This window comes from Rhopalosiphum maidis, chromosome 1 (assembly GCF_003676215.2).
Source record: "Rhopalosiphum maidis isolate BTI-1 chromosome 1, ASM367621v3, whole genome shotgun sequence".
NCBI classification, from domain to species: Eukaryota; Metazoa; Arthropoda; class Insecta; order Hemiptera; family Aphididae; genus Rhopalosiphum; species Rhopalosiphum maidis.
The window spans coordinates 28,129,064-28,149,389 of NC_040877.1; the positions used below are offsets into that span (position 1 = coordinate 28,129,064).

General features: G+C 27.1%; 2 protein-coding genes across 2 annotated transcripts; both read right to left on the reverse strand.

The window, feature by feature from the left end:
- Nucleotides 1-719: 719 nt before the first annotated feature.
- LOC113560315 (X-box-binding protein 1) lies at nt 720-6,731 on the reverse strand. Its single transcript, XM_026966099.1, has 4 exons — nt 6,244-6,731; nt 2,259-2,355; nt 1,527-1,900; nt 720-1,449 (listed from the first exon to the last, which is right to left on the reverse strand). Exons 1-4 carry the CDS (start codon nt 6,426-6,428, stop codon nt 1,353-1,355), a joined length of 753 nt encoding a protein of 250 aa, XP_026821900.1. The 5' UTR covers nt 6,429-6,731; the 3' UTR covers nt 720-1,352.
- Nucleotides 6,732-16,925: 10,194 nt separating this feature from the next.
- LOC113551504 (protein deltex) lies at nt 16,926-20,239 on the reverse strand. Its single transcript, XM_026953776.1, has 9 exons — nt 19,628-20,239; nt 19,371-19,519; nt 18,918-19,092; nt 18,676-18,858; nt 18,382-18,584; nt 18,211-18,307; nt 17,894-18,108; nt 17,664-17,806; nt 16,926-17,426 (listed from the first exon to the last, which is right to left on the reverse strand). Exons 1-9 carry the CDS (start codon nt 19,830-19,832, stop codon nt 17,129-17,131), a joined length of 1,668 nt encoding a protein of 555 aa, XP_026809577.1. The 5' UTR covers nt 19,833-20,239; the 3' UTR covers nt 16,926-17,128.
- Between the last annotated feature and the right edge of the window lie 87 nt (nt 20,240-20,326).

Below are 20,326 nucleotides of genomic sequence, written 5' to 3' on the forward strand. Positions count from 1 at the left end.
TTAATTCAAATTTTTATTATTGTTTAATTTTATTAACCATTTATAATAATAATAATTATTTTTTTTAAATTGAATGTCACTCAATTGTGTACATTGTTATTCCAAATAATCATTAATCTGATTGATTTTGGGCTAAAAAAAAGTTATTATACAAATTTATATTAATAAACTAACGGCATTTTTTTAGAAATGAGCATTCTTCTCATTCATAGTTTCTATCTAATACAGTATATACTGATATAAAATACTTTAGTACATTCAGGATGTAAAAGTTTAATACTACCTTGTTACATATTATTATAGATATTAAAGCTAAGCTGATGTTTTTGAACAATATTTTTAAATTTTACAATCTTGCTATTAGTTGCTTGTTTTGCTATATGATTGTAGCTTATAGCTTTTACTATTATCTTGAAGTTATTACTATTAAGAAAACTATATTTGGTGATTTCCCATTGCCAACCCATGAGGTTTTATTAATATTTGTTATAAATTGAAATATTTTACAGTTATAATTCCAGATGTAGGAAATATTCCTTTTAACTTAGAAATTCTCCTTTAAAATAACCTAACCTGAATTTTCCCAAAATTAAATTACCAATAGATATCCATTGCTAGATTAAACTTTTATTATTGGAAAAATTAATTTAATCATACCAACAATGAAAAATGAATAGTGCAAACCAAAATGAGTTTAATGAAAAAAAAACTCAAAAAAATATTTTAGTGATCAGTGTTAAACACAGACACAGACCATTTAAGATATATATATTTATATGGGACACAAACACAGAATTTATATCATAAAATTAAATACAACACTTAATGCTATTCAACATTATATAATAAATAGGACACATATCAATTGTTGTATGAAAGTATACTAGAGTAATACAGTGTGCTTATACTAACATAAAGTAATAAAAGTGTATCAATAATAACATAAATTTAAGTTAAAATTTAAATTTAATATTATGTATCTTATTTTAATTATAGGTACTATTTTTATGAAAGTAAATTTGTTAATATTAGTGGTGTATTAAAATGTGTTCTGTAATCATATTCGGGAGAGCTAAGCGATTCATAACCAATGTCTTCATACTGTTCTGTGTCAATATCATCTTCCTGGCATATTTCAAGAATGTGTTCATCATAGGTTGTTGTTACTTCTTCAACAGCTTCTTCTACGATAATAAAACGTTCCAAAGAGTTACTTTTGTCTTCGGAATGTTCTTCGATTTCAGATTCATCTATGTTTGGTGCTGAAATTTGCATTTCTTCTGTTGGAATCTTAACTGTATCTATAATTCTTTCTGTGTCTGTGTTTAGCATGAATATTGGATCATCATCATTTATGTTTGCATTGGGTAAATTAATATTTTGGCCGGGTTCCATGACTTCTGATGTGCCCCCCACCATTTCATCAAGAGAACATTCATTAAGGAAACTCTGTAAAATAATTAATTTTTAAATAAAACTAATGTACATTGCACTTGCAATAATAATTTAAACTAAATAATACTTACTTCGCCGAGTAGTTCATCAGCAATTTTCTCCAAACGTTTTGAAACATTGTTGTCAAGCCAGTCCATATCATCATCGTCGTCTGGAAGCTTGAGATCATGTAGGATGGAATGGTCAGTAATAGGAACAGAATCTGACAACAGAGCATCAAACAAGATGTTCGATTCCGTTTGCCCTTCTGCAGAGGGTGTCTATTGGACACGGCAGGTCCGTTAATCGAAATCTTGTTATTAACTGCTGTTGTACAGAATTCTGTAACTACTGATTTTGGTATGGATGACTCAGTCGAAAGTTGTTCTCGTAATCTTTCATTTTCAGCGATCAATTGCTCTTGGTTGGCTCGTAAAGTTTCTATTTCTTCTCTTAAATGTACATTCTAAAATACAATATTTTATTATTTGTAAAATATATAATAATGAAAACATAATAGAATAAGGTATATAAATATACATATTATTTATATAGAAATATATACACATATATGATATATGTATATGGTATATCTACCAGTCTTTATTTTCAAATCAAATAATTAACAACTTACATATTATTATATTAAGTGTAAAAAATATAAAAAATATATTAGATATATGTTATATTTTAGAGAAAATAAATATTTTGAATTTCAATCCACATAAACATAATAAGTACATAAAAAATATTCCATAAATTAAAAAATTAATATTTATGAACCAAAATGCATACGATGTTTATGTAAAAAATAATGTACACACCTCTTTTCTTAGCCCATGAACCATTCCTGATAAAATATTGAATTGTGCTTTCTTTTTATCTCTAGATAATTGTGCTGCTTCTCTGTTTCGTAATTTCCTGAAAAAAAATGTATATGTATATTATTAATAAATAAGTAAGTAAATTAACAATTTAATACATGGATTTGTCTAAAGTAATTAGTAAATAATAAATTTAAAATGAAGGAATGTAAAATAATATTATAACGATTTTCCTTAATTTTAAAAAGCTTTAATTAATTTTGAAATGTTGATATGCGTAAGAATATTAATTAATAAATAATTAGTAATCACTAATTAGTATTAATTGTTATTATCTATCATTCAACTATAAGTCTAAAGTAGATAGATTTAAAAATATTCAATTTTTATCAATGTATTTATTATTAAGAAAATACGATATTAGCACATATAAGACAATATTAGATTGAAACATTCTTTAAGGTACCTATCGATAATTCGACAAATATTTCAATTTCGAGTATAGCAGTGTATTAATTTAAGATGATAATTACCATTGATACTTAATGTTAATCAGCTATAATTATCACACATTTATATATTAATATACAAAATTACTTAAAAGTTAAAATAGTTTTTTAATCAACAGAATGATTATTATTTGTAAGATTGTTGTTCTGTATTATTTGTATTTAAATATAATATTTCAACGTCCTACTAAATTATATACTATTAACATTGATTAAATAATATTATACTATAAACTTAATATATTTAATTAATGCTATTAATATCTATATAGATCAAACACGTTTACGGGTTGACTCCCCCCCCGACAATTTTTTTTGTATACGAGCCTGATATAGATATATAGTGCAAAGGCGTAATTAAGGGGGAATAAGGGGAGTCCTCTTATTTTTCTAATATTTTGCGATATTTATAAATTAAATATAATCTAACTATATCATAAATAATATTGTGTTCTTAATAGAAGTTAAAGATTTTTTTTATTTTAAGAAGTGATATAAAGTTTACAGTTTTCTACTAAAAAAAAAAGTAATCCCCTCATTTCTAATTAGGCCACTGTATAGTTATACTACTCGTAATAACACTATATTATACCTAATATTTAAAAATTTTAAAACCTTTATGATGATTATTACAATAATAAGTGTCAAAAATGTCCTTAAAGTTTTGATTGAAGACCCAATAATTAAAGATGAGTGTTGCACTGTTATGCAATTAGATGATGGTTACCTAATTGAAATATGTTTGAAGAACGTCATGTCTTAAAATGTATAATTATATATAATGATCAACTCCAGTCGAGTATGGTAAAATCAATAAGGACAAATGATAAATAAATCATAACTATAAAAAATGTAAGTAATGCAGCAAATTCAATTAACATATATTACGCAATAATATCGAGAAATCAATTTTCAGGGTGCCTGCAATTTTTTTTTTCTATTAAACTTTTTTTTTTATAATCTATTAATAATTAATTGGTAATTTGTTATAAATTTAATATATAACAGATATGATACCTATAAACAAAATTTATGAAATGAAGAATCCTACCATTAAGGGAATTTGGACATGAGCTTAACATTTTATTAATTTTAGAAATAATTAGTAATAATATAAATATTATCTGGTGGAGTATGACTCCGCAAATTTGCAGAATCATGTAAATTTTAATAGCCATTGATATATATGCATATATATACGATTTCGCAAATTTAATACATATATAAATATATATACATCACAATTCACAATCTTGCATAATTTTAAATGTAACATTGTCATTCCGAAAACGTGTATAAATAAAATATATTATTGTAACATAATAATATATTACAAATCGTTGTGTACTTTAAACGCGATTTTGCGCTTAACCTAACCCTGAAAACTTTCGGAAAACAAAATTTTAGTTTACATTTTACACATTGTAAAATTCGTTAAATTGTCGTATTTTAATTATATTGTAACTTAGGCATAATATGGTTAATTATTATTTATTTCAGATTTCTTTATAATGAGATTTATTTTGAAGTTTTAAGAACTTTTTTTTTCATATAACATCAACATTATCAAACATTAATTGTTTTCAAAGTCCATCAATTTAATTTTGCAGATAAAATATAAAATAAATGTAAATTATTTTATAAGATACAAATATACTATCATTACTAACATATATAGCTACCAATATTTTTTTATTATTATAAATATATAAGGCGTCGTTGCATAGGAAGTGATTGCAGGTCAATATACAAATATTACATATATATAATATAATATTTTACTGCACTGAGATAAAATTATTTTAGTTCCAATATTTTCCCAGATCCTAACATTTACAGATGAAACGAATTTAGTCAGTGGCATACCTTCATAATGACACTATTGAATTCTTTTTTAAAAATTATCGGTTCACATTTACCAGTTAACTAGTTCAGAACGAGGAAAAGATTTAACATTAGTCAATTTGTATAAGTATAGGTTTGTTGGGTATCGTAAAAAAGACGCTGTCCAAGTAACAAAAATAGTACGGCACTCATTTTTTTAGACCTAAAAAAATTCTAGATTTCGACTTTTCTGGCAACCATATAATTATATTGCAGATCCTCAAACAAAAATAAATAGGCAAGTTTTAAGAGAAAACTGCAAACGAAAGGCAGAAGAATTCATTTCGTACAAACCAGTAAACATAATTAGATCTGAATTCCTGAAGTCATAAGTCTCTACAGCAATTAGATTTTCAGATATTACATCAATAAGAAAGGTAATATATAATAAACGTCGAAAAAAAATATCCATACTACCCAAATAATAAAATAAAGCTTTGGAACAATTAAAAAATTTGCAATTAGACGATAGCTTTATGTAAAAAAAAAAACCAGCAATGTATTCATAGTTCAGCAAATTAATATTTTGTTTGTATTATAATTGCTGATAATATTTAATTTATAATAAAAATTTGCATAAAAATATTAGGAGATGGTGCATTTGAGTATTGCGGAATTAGGTAAGTATATTGTGGAATTGTGTTGCAGCCTTATTATCACAAATAATAGCTATTTATACAACTACTAAATAAATATATATATATTATATAACTGAGTATTGAGTAGGTATTGGGTATTATAAAGTTAATAAGTCACGACCCCACTGTCTATTCAACCTTTTTAGGGATTAGATTGGATTATGGGGTATTCATACGCGATTAGTGCAAATCCTGGAGGATTTTTGTATTTTCAGAGATGTAATAAGAAGTGTTTTCAACTATATGGTGGATAAGAGGGATGGAAAAATCATAATTATATTTTTATTCATTGATTTGATACATAAAAGGAAAGCATATTACTTTGATTGCCTGCTATATCTACAGCTATCTTTAATAATCATATTTTTAATCGTATGCATCCATGGCAGCTATACGCACTCAACAGGTAAGTGCAGGTAACCGCGCAAAATATTTTAACTATAATAAGTGCTGCGACGGCCAAGTTAACAATGCAAGAACTAAATTATATAAAAAAAAAAACGACGACAAGAGACAAAATATAATATGAATATAAATATTGCGGGCTGCGAGCAATATGGTTCGCTCGTATACCTATTTGTTTGTTTAATATTGTTTATGCGCAATGTGCAGATATAATATGGTTTATTCACCCGCCGACCATCAACCCATGCTTTGGCGGGACACGAAGCATAGGCATTATATTATAATAAATAATAATAATATCAACATGGTCGTATTATAGCCGACGCGTTGGCGTTTGCGGAAAACGCGATTACAGCAGCTGCAGCGGTGTTGAAGTGGTGGGGTTGGTGAAGAAGGAAGCATGCATAGATAGCACGGGCCAACGGAGTAACGCTTGCGGTGTGTGGGGGAGGGATAAAATTTTAATGATTATTTTGACATTACATTATTTATTATCATTGTATATTTCAACCGTGATTATTTTATTACTATATATTATTTTTTACTCACTTGCGCAATATTTTCTCCTCGGGTGAGATGTTTTTTACGTACGTCCTCTTGGCCGGCGGCGATTTCGATGATATCGACGATCCGTCGTCGATGTCCCCAGCGGCCGGGTGCTGTCGCTGTTTGACATAGCACATGGCTGAGTTGAATATCAGCATTTGACTAGGCCGAATAATGTTGGGCGCCATGAAAACTATTGTAGTTGTCAGCAGTAAAAAACGATCTTACGACGGCCAGCCGCCCGAACCGCGGTCGATGATATATTGTACAGCGATGATTGGTGAAAAACAATTTAAATAACACTCTTCTTGTGTTACGATTATGATTTGATTATTAGTTTGTTGTTAATAGATCGCCAAATAAAATAAGTACATATATACACAAATTGTTACGAATAAAGTTAAGTTTAAGTTTTTGCGTTTGGTGGTAGTACGTGCTGCTTCTGATGCCGAATTATTACTGAACCAGCGTAGCGACTAGCGAGAGGTGGTGACCGGAGGAGGCGGCGGTAGTTTTTGTCGACATGGCACGGCAATGTGGCAAACATCAAATTCCTGATATCGATGTTTATCCGACATCGATAGTCACCAAGCATGATGCAACAACATCGAATTATTTCGCATGTATGTACAACTGGAGATGGTACTTCTAGTTACTGTTATTAGTGTAATTACTTACTACTTATACTCATCTACTAAAAGAAATTAAAAAGCTGTTAGTTAACTCATAAGTAAAAATTATAGATAATGTATTGACGTGAAATTGAAAAATACAAATTTTAAATGCCAATTGCCAATATTATGCAAGCTAATACATATTTAATGTTTTCAATCGTATCGATTCTCGATAACTTTTTAACCAAAATTCAATAACCAAGAACCATTATTGGCATTGACATTTTGTACCGACTATACCCTAAACAGAATAAAATTGTATTCAACATTAAACACTGTGGAATTATAAACACTTGGAGAAAAGGTTAAAATTATTATTTTACAATAATAACAACAGTTTAATTTGACATATAGGCTATAGATAACTGTACAGTCTGTACAGTCTACTACTTATATCAGACCTATGTGGCAATATCTATTCTGTAAAAATATTGGGCTTAGTCAGAAGAACTATTTTCTTCATATTCTTTTAGTTTTTCAATTTACTGTCTTATAAATAAAAAGTAAAACATATTAGAGTTTCATGAGTCTTTTTATTTGGAGATTTAATAGATTTAAATTTTTAAATTAGAGGATGGACATTTTGCTTTTTACATTTTGCTTCATTTATCTATAAAAAATTGACAGATTTATTTTTTAAAAAGTATTCATAATTATTATTATAGTATTATGTATTTATAAATGTATATAATAATATACTATTTATATTTTCCTCGCAGAAGTGGAGATCGTTAAGATCATTAATATCGTGTAACCGTGGTAGCGAAAACATACATAGACTTTATAGAGCGTTACGAAAATTGGTCAGGGACTCAGAGAAACAAGTTATATCCAGCTGAAAAACAAAATTATGTTAAAAGTATACTAATAACCAGAGCTTGGGACTTGCAGTACTTTAAATCGTTAAATTAAGCGCTTAAAAACATCATTAAAAGAACTCAAATAATCATTTAAAAATATTTAATAAAAAAAAAAACTTTTTTTTACATGTTAATATGATATAGTAGGTATTAGACATGATTTGTAACTGTGATAAAAATAATATAATTAAAGATTACAAAAAAAATTAAAAATTAAATTATTAGGAAAAGTTTCTAACTAAAAATAAAAAAAGTCTTTATAAAAATCAATCTTTACTTTCAAGACATCCCACAACTACGCGACAACGTAGATACGATGAAAGTTATTTTTAATTTTAATTGTATCAAAAATAATCAGAAAAACTGGAAATAAGCATTTTTTTGAAAAATTGCTGAAAAAAACAAAAAAAATAGCACTTTCAAATTTCATAATTGAACATGTTGTAACATGACATACACTCCCATAGCACTCTGCTACATTTTAAGTCAATTCATAAAAATAAGCAAATGCTTTAAGTCCTAAGTCCTGCTAATAACTCTTATATTCCCTCCGACTTCCAAGTTGTACTGGAAAAATTGTTATTCTGGGGTAGTATCGTCGATTTATCCCTTAATCCTTACACATGGAACGATGGAACTCATGGAAGATTATGGCGTTCCATAATTCAATGTTAATAAATATATAACTAAATAACTGCAATGAATACATCTTTTTTTTATCTATTTATAGAATGTTGTGATTATCTGGTTGACTACCACCTGTCGATTCTAATATTTACAATAGGTACCGAAAACTAAATTAACTCATTACATGATGATCGAGTAAAAAAACAAAAACAACAAGATTATCGTTCTTTCTCAATAAAAAACCAAATATCAATGTGTATTTTAAGTTAATTGTAAAACTATAAGAGCCTAAGCTTATAAAAATATTATTATGAATTATATATTATAGTAATATATAGTATAGGAATTATAAAAAACGATAATACTCAATAATATATTAATATCCAACAAAAAATAACTAATTCTGAATGTTCCTCCGAATTTTCGTCCCTTGCTTTTATTATTACTTATTGATTATTATTGTTATTGGTTATACGTGTTAAAATATAATTTATAACAGATACCATAATTTATATAATACTAATATTATTTATAGTTTATACATTATTATTATTGATATTTGATTGTATATTAAACATTACATTTGTTCATACAGATTTGTTTTGTATTAAAAACTGTTTACTTATTATTTAAAATTGAAAAATTGGATTAAAAAATGAATCTATTGGTGAACATTGTAATCCATGGTGTTGCGGTCCACTGGCCAATAATAAACATGATGTTACATGAATTACAGGTACCTACTATACTTATTTATTATTTATATTCCTAATTATACTTACTTTTGTTCCACCAACATATATTTAAAATTGTACACAAGGTCGTTATTTAAACACGAAACATGAATTAAGTATCAATATCTACTTTAATATTGACCCCGGGGCCTGGATTTCAGAAAATAGAATAATAGACATAATTTTTATTCATTAAAAATATAATATAATATAATATTAGAACACTACTATATATTATATTATAGAACGGGTTTTTGAAAAAATGTTTTTTCATCTGTTTTTACTTATTTTTTTAAATTGTCTACTAATCTATAATTCTTCACAAGACAAAATTTTAAGTTAAATTAATATTATTTAAGTTAATGTGTTTAAAGTATAACATGTTATATCTTTGCAAAGATCAAAACATTTAGAACCTATACAGGCCACAGGGATATATATTACTTCCTAAATCCTAATTCCATTCGCTGTTATTTTGTCATTGGCGCAACTAAGGGAAGGGACTTAGGGAGGCTTAGCCCCCCAAAATATATTTTAGTCCCCCCTCCATTTTTTTTACTATTTAATATTAAATAATAATTTAAGCATAAAATAGTGAATATGTGAGATACTTCATATGCAATATGACGTAGAAAATTTAGTAGAATTATTCAAAAGGATATTGTATATAAATATAAAATATTAAAGTTTATTTTGCAATATATATATATATATATATAATTGAATAAAAATATTTTTAATGAATAAATATTATGCGGACATGCGACATCAACCAGCGGCATTGCGGCGATCACCGTCCAATATTTTAGTTTTATTTTGGTGATTAAAAACGGACAAAAAACTTATTTAGTATTTTTAAAATACCAAAAAAATTATCCGTATTTGTACAGTTGTCAGTTGTTATTATTGTCAATAATTATGAAAATAATCCAGAAGATCTTCCTATTTTTTTGGAAAGATCAAAGTAAGTAAATTAAATTAGGTATTTATTTGTGGGTCTGCAGCATAGTGAGTATCGTACCGCTGTTCAGTAGTGTCGAGTGGATCACTGTAATGGATGTTTTAAATTTGAATTCAATGATCTATCAAAAAAGGAAACATTTTATCCATAGTAAATTTTTGGTTTATTAGCAGTATTGAAATTTACAGAAATAATTAAATAACTCAATTAAAATATTTTGAAAATTATACCTTGTGTACTGCACCAAGTTTATATAATTATTTGGCGAAAAATTCGGGCGGTTGTAAATTCCGCTAGAATACCGGTTAGATATAAAGGCGATGAAAATGTCTAATGTATGCTTTGTCAGTTTTATTTTCTAATTTGTAGGCTGTAGTGGTAATATAAATGAAACTCCGCTAGTGTTAAGGCCTTCCCACATTAAATACGTTGACATGCGTTGTGACTTACATATTTACAAATTGCTTAAGTAGATATTAGTCGTTTAATTTAAAAATAATTGTATCTTCGTAATACCTGAAAACAGTATTCCCATAATGATATCGTTAGTTGGTAGTATTTTATACTGTTACCTTATTTTCTCTTCTGGCGGAGTTTATATTATGCGCCCGACAAATTTAAGTATCTACGGTTATTCGTCTTAAGCCTGTATAATAAAATAAGAAAATCGATTTTATCTAAAACTGGTTTTACGTATTCTAGTTTTTCTTTTTTCCAATTATTAGATAAATAATGGGAATTTTGTATTTTTGAGCCCCCCTCCCACCTCCCCAAAAAAGTATCAACTAGGTTCCCTTTCCTATTAGAAAAGATAAAGAAGTTGAAAATTGAAATATTTTTCTACTATACAAAATGTGTCTCAGACACGAAAATAACCATATATAAATATACTCGTATTATCTATTTTTTTATATTATTTAGATGATCGTTCCCCTTAGAATTTAAAACAATAGGTATGTATCTATAACAGTATAACTATTTAACTATGATATTATTTAGGTTACAGCCACCTGCGGGTACATTGTATGATTTGTACGTGTATCTACTTATCTACACAGTTTTGAAAGTAGCTTCCATTAAAATTTATATTGTGTATAAAATAAAATGTACTGACTCATTGATTCATCACCTAGCCGGAACCGTTGAAGTTATATGAGTATGAAATTTAGTCATTAGTTTCGTTTTATGATGTCCACTAAAAAAGGATTTTCTAAAATTCATCTTCTATGAGTATTAATAGGTATGTAAAAAGTGCTAAACATGGGAAAGTTGTTTTTTTGGTCGAATTTTTTTTCAAACTTAGCATACATACTCTTTAATACAAATAATACAATATCATTTACCTAAAAATATGTGCAGTTTACATTTAACGGAGTTTAAAAAGGGTTAAATCTACGGTGAAATCATTTGTCATGAGCAACGCCGCGTAAGATCAACCAGTGTAGCGTACAACTATTATTTATAAATATTAATACCTATTAGTTATAAATTTATCATTTTATGCTAAACAGTACACAGTATACTGTATACACGATAATAAATGATTATAATATATAGATTATTTGTAATAATTAAATCATTATTACCTTCATTATGTAGGTCCTTTAAAAAACAAAAAAATAACTGTTAGAGATTAAAAAATCGTGTACGTATCATTAGTAATTAGTAATTACTAATTACTAATTAGCTACGTAATGTCTTACATTGCATGTATCATACTTATTTATGCTGATTATGATACTTGAAAGGTAATATGTTTTTGTTTATATATTATTATGTATGTATTGAGTGTTCCAACTTCTATAAGCTTCTGAGTTTCTGACAGTAACACAGTAGTCAGTTAGTCAGTAATAGTAGTGGTATAGTCGGTATAGGGATATGAAAATTATAATTATAGCACTAGAACTGTACACCATAATACGTTATAAGTCTTGTAGTTAAATATATTATAGGTAATAATAATCTATAATTCTGAAACGTAGGTAGTCAAATCAATAAAAACACTTTTTTGAATATAGAGGTATAACTATTTATGTATCTATATACACAAATATTAATATGATTTGTGTCAACACGTACAACAAGCATACATTAAATAATGAAAAATCAATTTGAGAAATAATTCATTAATAAAAAACACATTAATATGTGATAATATGTCACTTGACAATAATAATAATACGCGTAAAACTTGGTTTGTACGCGCGGCTTAGTATTACAATATTATGCATTAAATATTTAAACATAGGAATAAGGTCAGATGAGAAATCGCAATTGTCGATTGTCGCACGATTGTTCGATAAAAAATATACATGACTACTATTTTAACTGTCGAGTATACCTATATCTACTACCTGGAATCGCCCACCCGTAACCAATACGATAAAGTTGCGCGGGGGAAAAGCGTTCTATGACTTATGAGTTTATGACCCCACCTATGAATACATTATTATATGATTAGGTAAAACAGATAGTGAGCATACATTCACGTGGGAGTGACGAAAATGAATTCTACAGCAGTGACTAACACTTTAAATCTACGGAGTACAAAATAAGGATAACGGATGTTGTTTTTGTTTAGTTCACAATATTGTCGTACAACTAGGTACCTATATTATTATTATTATTATTATAGCTGACGCAACAAAAACAAAAAGTTTCACGCCAAACACATCCATGTGTTGCTCACTGGCCAACTGTTGAAATGTATAGTTAATTTTTACCTATAATTATTGCAAGGTGCGATTATAGACACATTTAAGTGAAATATGCGAGTGTCAAATAAGACGTGCACAATTCTAAAAATATCGTTAAAATAAGTTCTAATCTTAATTACTACCTATATGTCTACTGTATTTTAATACAATATATAATCATATGTCATATATCATGTATCACATTACTTTTTCTAAATGTCAATAGATATTTAGACACTAAAATTGCGAAAAATATATCAACAAATTTATAACGGTGGAAAATCAAGAGTCAAAACTTATAAATACATAATATTATCATTAGTCATTAGACTATATGAGAGTCATTTTGCACCTATCATATCCAAAGGAAAGGATAGAGGGCGATAGGGAACACCAATCTTTTTTATTACAGTACAAATGTATAACATAAGTAATTTATTTTATTACATTTAAAATAATATGTTCTTAGGTAGCAAATGTATATTGTATACATTAATAGGGAGCCAGTTAGCCTGGGCCCAGTTGGCCCATGATTATCGTATTCAGTATTGCTGTTTCAGTTTATCACCCTGTATTCTGCTGCACCACACTGCCATCATGAAGGACAGAGGTGACAATAATTAATTTGCGTCTGGTCAAAATACGTTAACAAATCACAAAAATCTCTGAAAGGTTCGAAACCGAATAAACCTGTCGGCTCTTTACCTAATACATATATAATAATAATATAATATAATAATTATATATTTATATCTAATTGCATTAACAGTTATTACTTAACAGTACGGTGTGTACACATCTATCTAATACACGTGAAAAGTGAATAGGTAGGTACACATTTACATTATTATATTTACATTTATTGTACTTTGTAGTCTGTTGTCTGTATATGTTAAATTTATATATTTTTTTAGAAAGATTAGATATGGATTCAAACATTTTAAATTAACCTTGGGCGAGTATAATTATGAAAATATGGAATATGGATTATGGCCTATTGTCTATAAATATGCGTGACCTGACTTGCGTTTTTTCGTAGCAATAAAATTAACTTGTGTTAATAATTGTATTTAATTAGTCATCAAGTCACCTGCAAAAGATAAGAGGGGGGGGGATAACTTTTTTATTTTTTTTATTCTTGGTTTAATAAGTTGTCGTAATTCATAATCTATACAAGATGATTCATTATAAGAATGCACATTGCTTATTCATATTTGTTCTATCAATAATTATGATATTATGCTCATTTATTCAAATTTAGAAATTCTGATTAGGTACCAATATTTTTAAGTTTATATGTATCTATATTTAAATAAGTTAAGACCATAATTATTTTACTTATACTTGATTTGTTATGCCATTTAAACCTTTTTTATTATAGTCTAAAGGTTTATTGATGAATAATTATTTTGAAAACGTTGATGTAGATAGTAATACATTCAAACTTTTTGTTATTGTGTTATAAATCTTTTTGTAATATTATAAGCAATCTCTGTACTCGGAAAACATTTTCTAGGTGATGGGTAGCCAGATAGGCAGAGGTTGTTCAACTCAAAATACAGTGATAACTCTTTATAACGAAAAACTCTATATAACGTAAACATTACACAATAATTTGGTTTGCTTTATAACCCATTAGCCGATTCAATCTCTATAACGCATGTATAGTCACTATCAATAACGAAACAATATTTTATGTTTCATAACACGATTTACCTGTTATCGTATTATAAATTATAAAAGTAATCGACAAAAATGTCGAAATTTACAAGAACGATTACATTCTTTCATTATCTACTTATAATATCGTAATAATACCATTATTATCGATATCGAATATATTAGTTTTATTATCGACGTAATTTTGTTTTTTTTAAACCCTCTCTATTACGAAAACTCTCTTCAACGAAAGAAATCTCTTGGTCCCTTCAGATTCGTTATAAAGAGTTGTCAGTGTTTTCACTGTATCTCATACGGCATACGTGCATTTTAAGATAATGTTAATAGTTTTAGGATATATTTGGGACACTAAAAATAAAATATAATCACAGATTATATTAAAATTGTTTGATGTATTTTTATATATTATTTAACTAGACTAAGTACAATAAGTTCATTAGTGTAAGTACTTTTACTTTATTATTAAATATGATACATTTATTATAATTTATAATGTGTTTACGTATAATATAATATATGGAGACTATGATTATTATTTTCAGTTAATGTTAAATTAATATTTAATTATCTTTAAATGATCAATAATAATTAATATCAATAATATCTATAGACAATTAAATACGTGTAATGTAAATAACTAATTTTAATATTGTAACTTAAAAAAAATGTACTATGACTTATGAAAAACATTTGAAATAATCATCTTGTGTTCGTTTTTTCCGTTGGGTAAACCGAGAAGAGCGTGAACAATTTATTATTTTATTAGTTATAAAAATCATACAGTATTATACAGTACACTAATACAAATAACTGGGGAAATTGGTCCGTTGACTGTTACATAAAGATTTCGAGTGAACCTCATGCACTGGCTCACGTGTCAATTTTTCGTGATTGAGTTAGTCATTGTAAATTTTAAGATGTATTAAATTTGTAATAATTTTGTATTCATTGATATATCATTGTACATGATTCTGACTGAAAGAAACGGGTGAATATGGATCAGAATCTATTTTAAATTCCACAGTTAGGTTATTATATGTGAATATACGATATTTTGAAAAGAATTAATTCGGTAGATTGGACTAATTTTAGCTGATAATATCGTACCTATAACTTATTAATCTATTAAGATATGTACCTTAAGCTGTAGAATAGTGTGCTTCAAATTACTTTAAATCATTTTAAACTTAGTATTAGAACTTTGTATTAAATTTACAAGCTATTTGAACAAGAAACAAAACATTGAGAACATAAATAGAAAAATAAAAAGATTCAGATGTCTATAAAAACTGTGAAAAAAGCCTAAATATTTTGAAAATTATATCATGTCTAAAAAACAAATAAGTCCTCAGTTATTTTTGATTTACAACAAAATAAAAGATAAATTTTGTAATATTTTTAAAATAATCAGTTCTATCTTAAATCTTTTAATAGTATTTACTATTTATGATCCCTAAATTGACTCCTATATTAAAGTTACTGTCAGAAACTATCTTTAAACTTTAAAGTTGAAGATTTAACAATTTTTTTTGCAAAAAGCATGATAACAGATAAAAAAAATCAGAAATTATTTTAATACCAAATCTTTCTTCACTTTTGTTTGAATTTATAACATTATCTAATAATGGTTTATCTATACTAAAAAAAATAAAAACGTTTTTAAGGATATAAAAATTAAAAATATATATTAAAAATAAATAAATATAAAATAATATGGCTATGTATACTTAATGTTTATAAATATTAAAAATAATTTGATTTAAAACTTCTTATATATTAACAACAAATACATTTTATGATTAACATGGTTATTAACACATTTACTGAATTATAAAATTATGAATTTATTATAAATAACGTCATAGAAAATTTAATTATTTTGTCAAAATAAAACTTATTAACAATGCTTTAAAATGTTAGCTAGTCAAATTTTGCAGAAAATGTGTTAATAATTAATAATTTTGGATAAATTATAAAAAAAAATTGCACTTAATTAATTGTACATTTTTAACCAATTTATAGGTTAGTATTTACAATTTTATAATTTTATTTAGTAAAACTTAATAAAAATAAAATTATCTATTGTAATATATATGTATTAAATTATCAAGTATCAACAACCAATTTATTAGTAATATAACTATAATTTAAGTTTAAGTAGGAAAATATAAGAAATTTCTTTCTTTGAACACATATAACATATTTACATTAGTATAATTATGACTTAAAAAGTCGAAATTATTTTGTTTAGAAACATCAATATATCTTATTTTTCATCAAGTTATCTAGAGAACAGAAGAAATGATGCTTAATTAAGTATTTAATTTTATCTTTTTTGATAACATTTAAATATCAAAAATAGTAATGCATAAATCATATTGTTTATATTATATTATTAAAAAAAAAATATTAATAGATAGATTTTGTTTTGTAAGAGTTCATATAATATAATACCTATATTAAATTTAAATTAAATATAAAAGTTAAAATTTAATACTGATATTCTATAACTTAGGATAAGAACAAATGTTCTATATTTATTATATAACAGCCAACAATTTTAAAGTTTTATTGTAATTCAGCAAATAAAGAAGTTATTAAAATGATATTGGAAATAAAAACCAGATTAGTACTTAATTTATATCCAGAAAATAAATCAAACAACACCATGTGCTGATAATTGTTCAATACATTCATCTAAAAAACCATGGTGCATTCTGGTGTCGAAGTCCGTCTTGTGTATGATACCATTCCATGCAACAATATCTTCATTGCCAGTTGTAATTGAAAGTCTAACTGTAAATACCAGTCGCCTTTCAAAAGCTTTACTCAACAATGATAATACACGCCTTCCTTTTTCAGTATCTGGCAAATAACAAATTCTTGGGAAACCTAAAGCATAATATGGACGGCCCGGATGTGGATGTTCTTCACCTTGAATCCCAGATGATATTCTAAAAATGTATAAAAGTAGTCGAAATTAAATTAAATATATTTAATACATTGATTGTATTTCATATAATTAATTACAAATAATGATTTTTTTAGCATTCTTAATATCCTTATTTTTAAATTTTATTAATTTATTCAAACTATGGTGTGTTGGACATTTCAGATTTTTTTTAGAGTTAAGAACTTACATTTATTTTATACAAATTACCAATAGAATAGATTTTATGTAAAATACTAACTCATATGTGATCTGAATAGTTCTTGTACTACCATATCCAGGCAATGACCGATTTAAATATGTCCATTTCATAGCACCTGGTGGTTGGTTACCTCTTTTTTCTCCATATACTTTCATACAGATTGGACATTGAATATACATCCACTAAGAAAAATTTGAATAATATATAATTTATAAAAAATTAATCATTCCCATTTACAGAAAAGTATATTATTTTTAAATTTAAAGTACCTGATTAGAATAAGGTTGATTGTTTAAAATTGAATTTAGACAAGTGAGATGCATTCTATGTTGACATATGCTCAAAGCTATAACTAGGCTTTTATTTGATTTATTTGATGAGATAAGTGGATTTTGACAAAATGGACATAACATGTCAAGTCCTGGCCAAAAATCATCAACTATTTGAACATAGCAAGATAATTTTTCGCTTACTGAATTCACACCTAAAAACGTCAATTTTAGAAAATTTTAAGTAAAATATATTTAAATAATTCAATCTAAATTGATGATACTTTTTAGATTTATATTTTAGTACTATAACATACCAATAACTGATTGATTTCTGCAATTATCTGATTTCTGTTGACATTCAAAAGCATCATCACTACCAATACTGCCACCAGAATAATCCAAGAGATCATACTGCAAATTAAAACAATTTATTATTGGCATACTTAATTATACATAATAAATTTATCCATTTTAAATTGTATTACTCGTGATGTGCGAAGTTCATGACTATCATGACTTAGATAAGTTGAAATAGTATCTACACTAGGACGTCTACCACTGCGTATGCTACTAGAGTCTAAATCAATTATAGATGAATCTGATTTAATTGATTCACTACAACTTTTAGTAGCTGTGGTTCCTATTGGCCATTGAGCTTCTTTAGACAGTGATGAAGGATTTTTATTAGCTGAAAATATTTAATGTTTTTTTATTATTATTATTATTATTATTATTATACAATTATCAAAAACGCAGAAAATATAAAGTAAGCAACTTACCAAAAATACTTAATAAGGTACGAGCTATATTAGTTCCACTGTGATGGCTATCATGAACTACTTGTTTGTTTTTTTTATAATGAAGTTGTTTTTTAGCTATTGTATCTATGTATTCTGAACTGGATTTTCTAATAGTTTCATTTTTCGATGATAAATTTCTAATGGTGTCTACAACTGCTCTATCTAAAAATTAAAACCAAAAAATGTATTTAATCAAATAATATAAGTTTAAATCAACTAACCATTAAATTGAATAACTTCATCTGATTGTATTTTAACTAGTGGGTATGGTGCTTGGTTCACACGTCTAATATTACGTTTATACCCACTGTCATTCCGTACTTGGGTTAAATTACAAAAATTAATTGTGTACGGAAAACCTAAATATGTCCGGCTTACATCTATAATTTGGCAACCCTATAGAATAAAAAGTTTGAGTTAAAAAATAAATAAACAATGAACTAAATAATAGTATACAATATAAATAGTATATACTGGCCGCACATTAAGAACATGACCAGTAGCGCATTAAAAACAACTTCCTTCACTGCACCACTTATCACCTATAGTAAGTGATAGATTGGTGTTTGAAAAATTAAACAGAAGCTGACTACGCATAACAGATGCATAATCAGCCACCATTCAATCATACTCTTAAAATGTCGCGAGTATAATTATTAATTTAGGAAACTCACCATTGCCCAGGCCGTTTCTAGGAAACATTGGGATTCCATGTCGTATGTATGCCATTCTCCAGGTACATCACCAGCCCATTCCCATCTAGCTCCTTTACCAGGCAAAGAATTGGCCGGATAGTAAGATCTGCGTACAGCCAAAAGTGCACCTAAAACGTTGATATTTAATTATTCAATGTAATTGAGATTTATTATTTTAATGTTTGATGTATGATATTATGAAAAGAATGTTACAATAACACAATAGAATAACATACCTTCGTTTTCTTCAGAGCACTGGTACATCGTTCGTAAATTGACAAACGAGGACTCCATGTTCGGGTCGGCGTCTCTCAGTATCACCCTGGTCAACTTCTTGAAATGAGCCCTTTCGAGTAATTGTGCCACTTCGGGACTGTGAGGTTTCCATCGGCCGTTCCGGTTTTCCCATTCCCAAACGACAACGGCATGTCCTAAGGGCATCTTGTAGCTGGATCAAAGGTAATTTTTCAAAGGCATCTGGACAGCGGGGACGAAAAACAATACATATAATGACGACTATAGGAAAACTAAATAATTCCAATAGCTATAATAGTTTATAATGATAAATATTCTTATGCCTACGGGCAAACGCCTACATAGTGTACACTACACAACAAAAACAATAATCACATACGTAGTCGTCGTATCTACTACCTACCCAAATCATCTTATCAGCGTCGTACGTTGTTGTGTTTACAACAGAGCATAGAGTATACAATAGTATACAAATAGAATTATTATCATAGTCCTAGTGATAAGCCACCATTAACCACGGATTAAAATGGGTTGCAGCCACGAACTACTACATTGCAGCGTTTACCCCGAACATTGAAAGTTACGACGACCAACTACACCGAATTTGTATTATCATAGCTGTGGTTACTATGAAAATCAGTTGCCACATGCGGGGACACATGGGTACAGTGTCTTTGGAA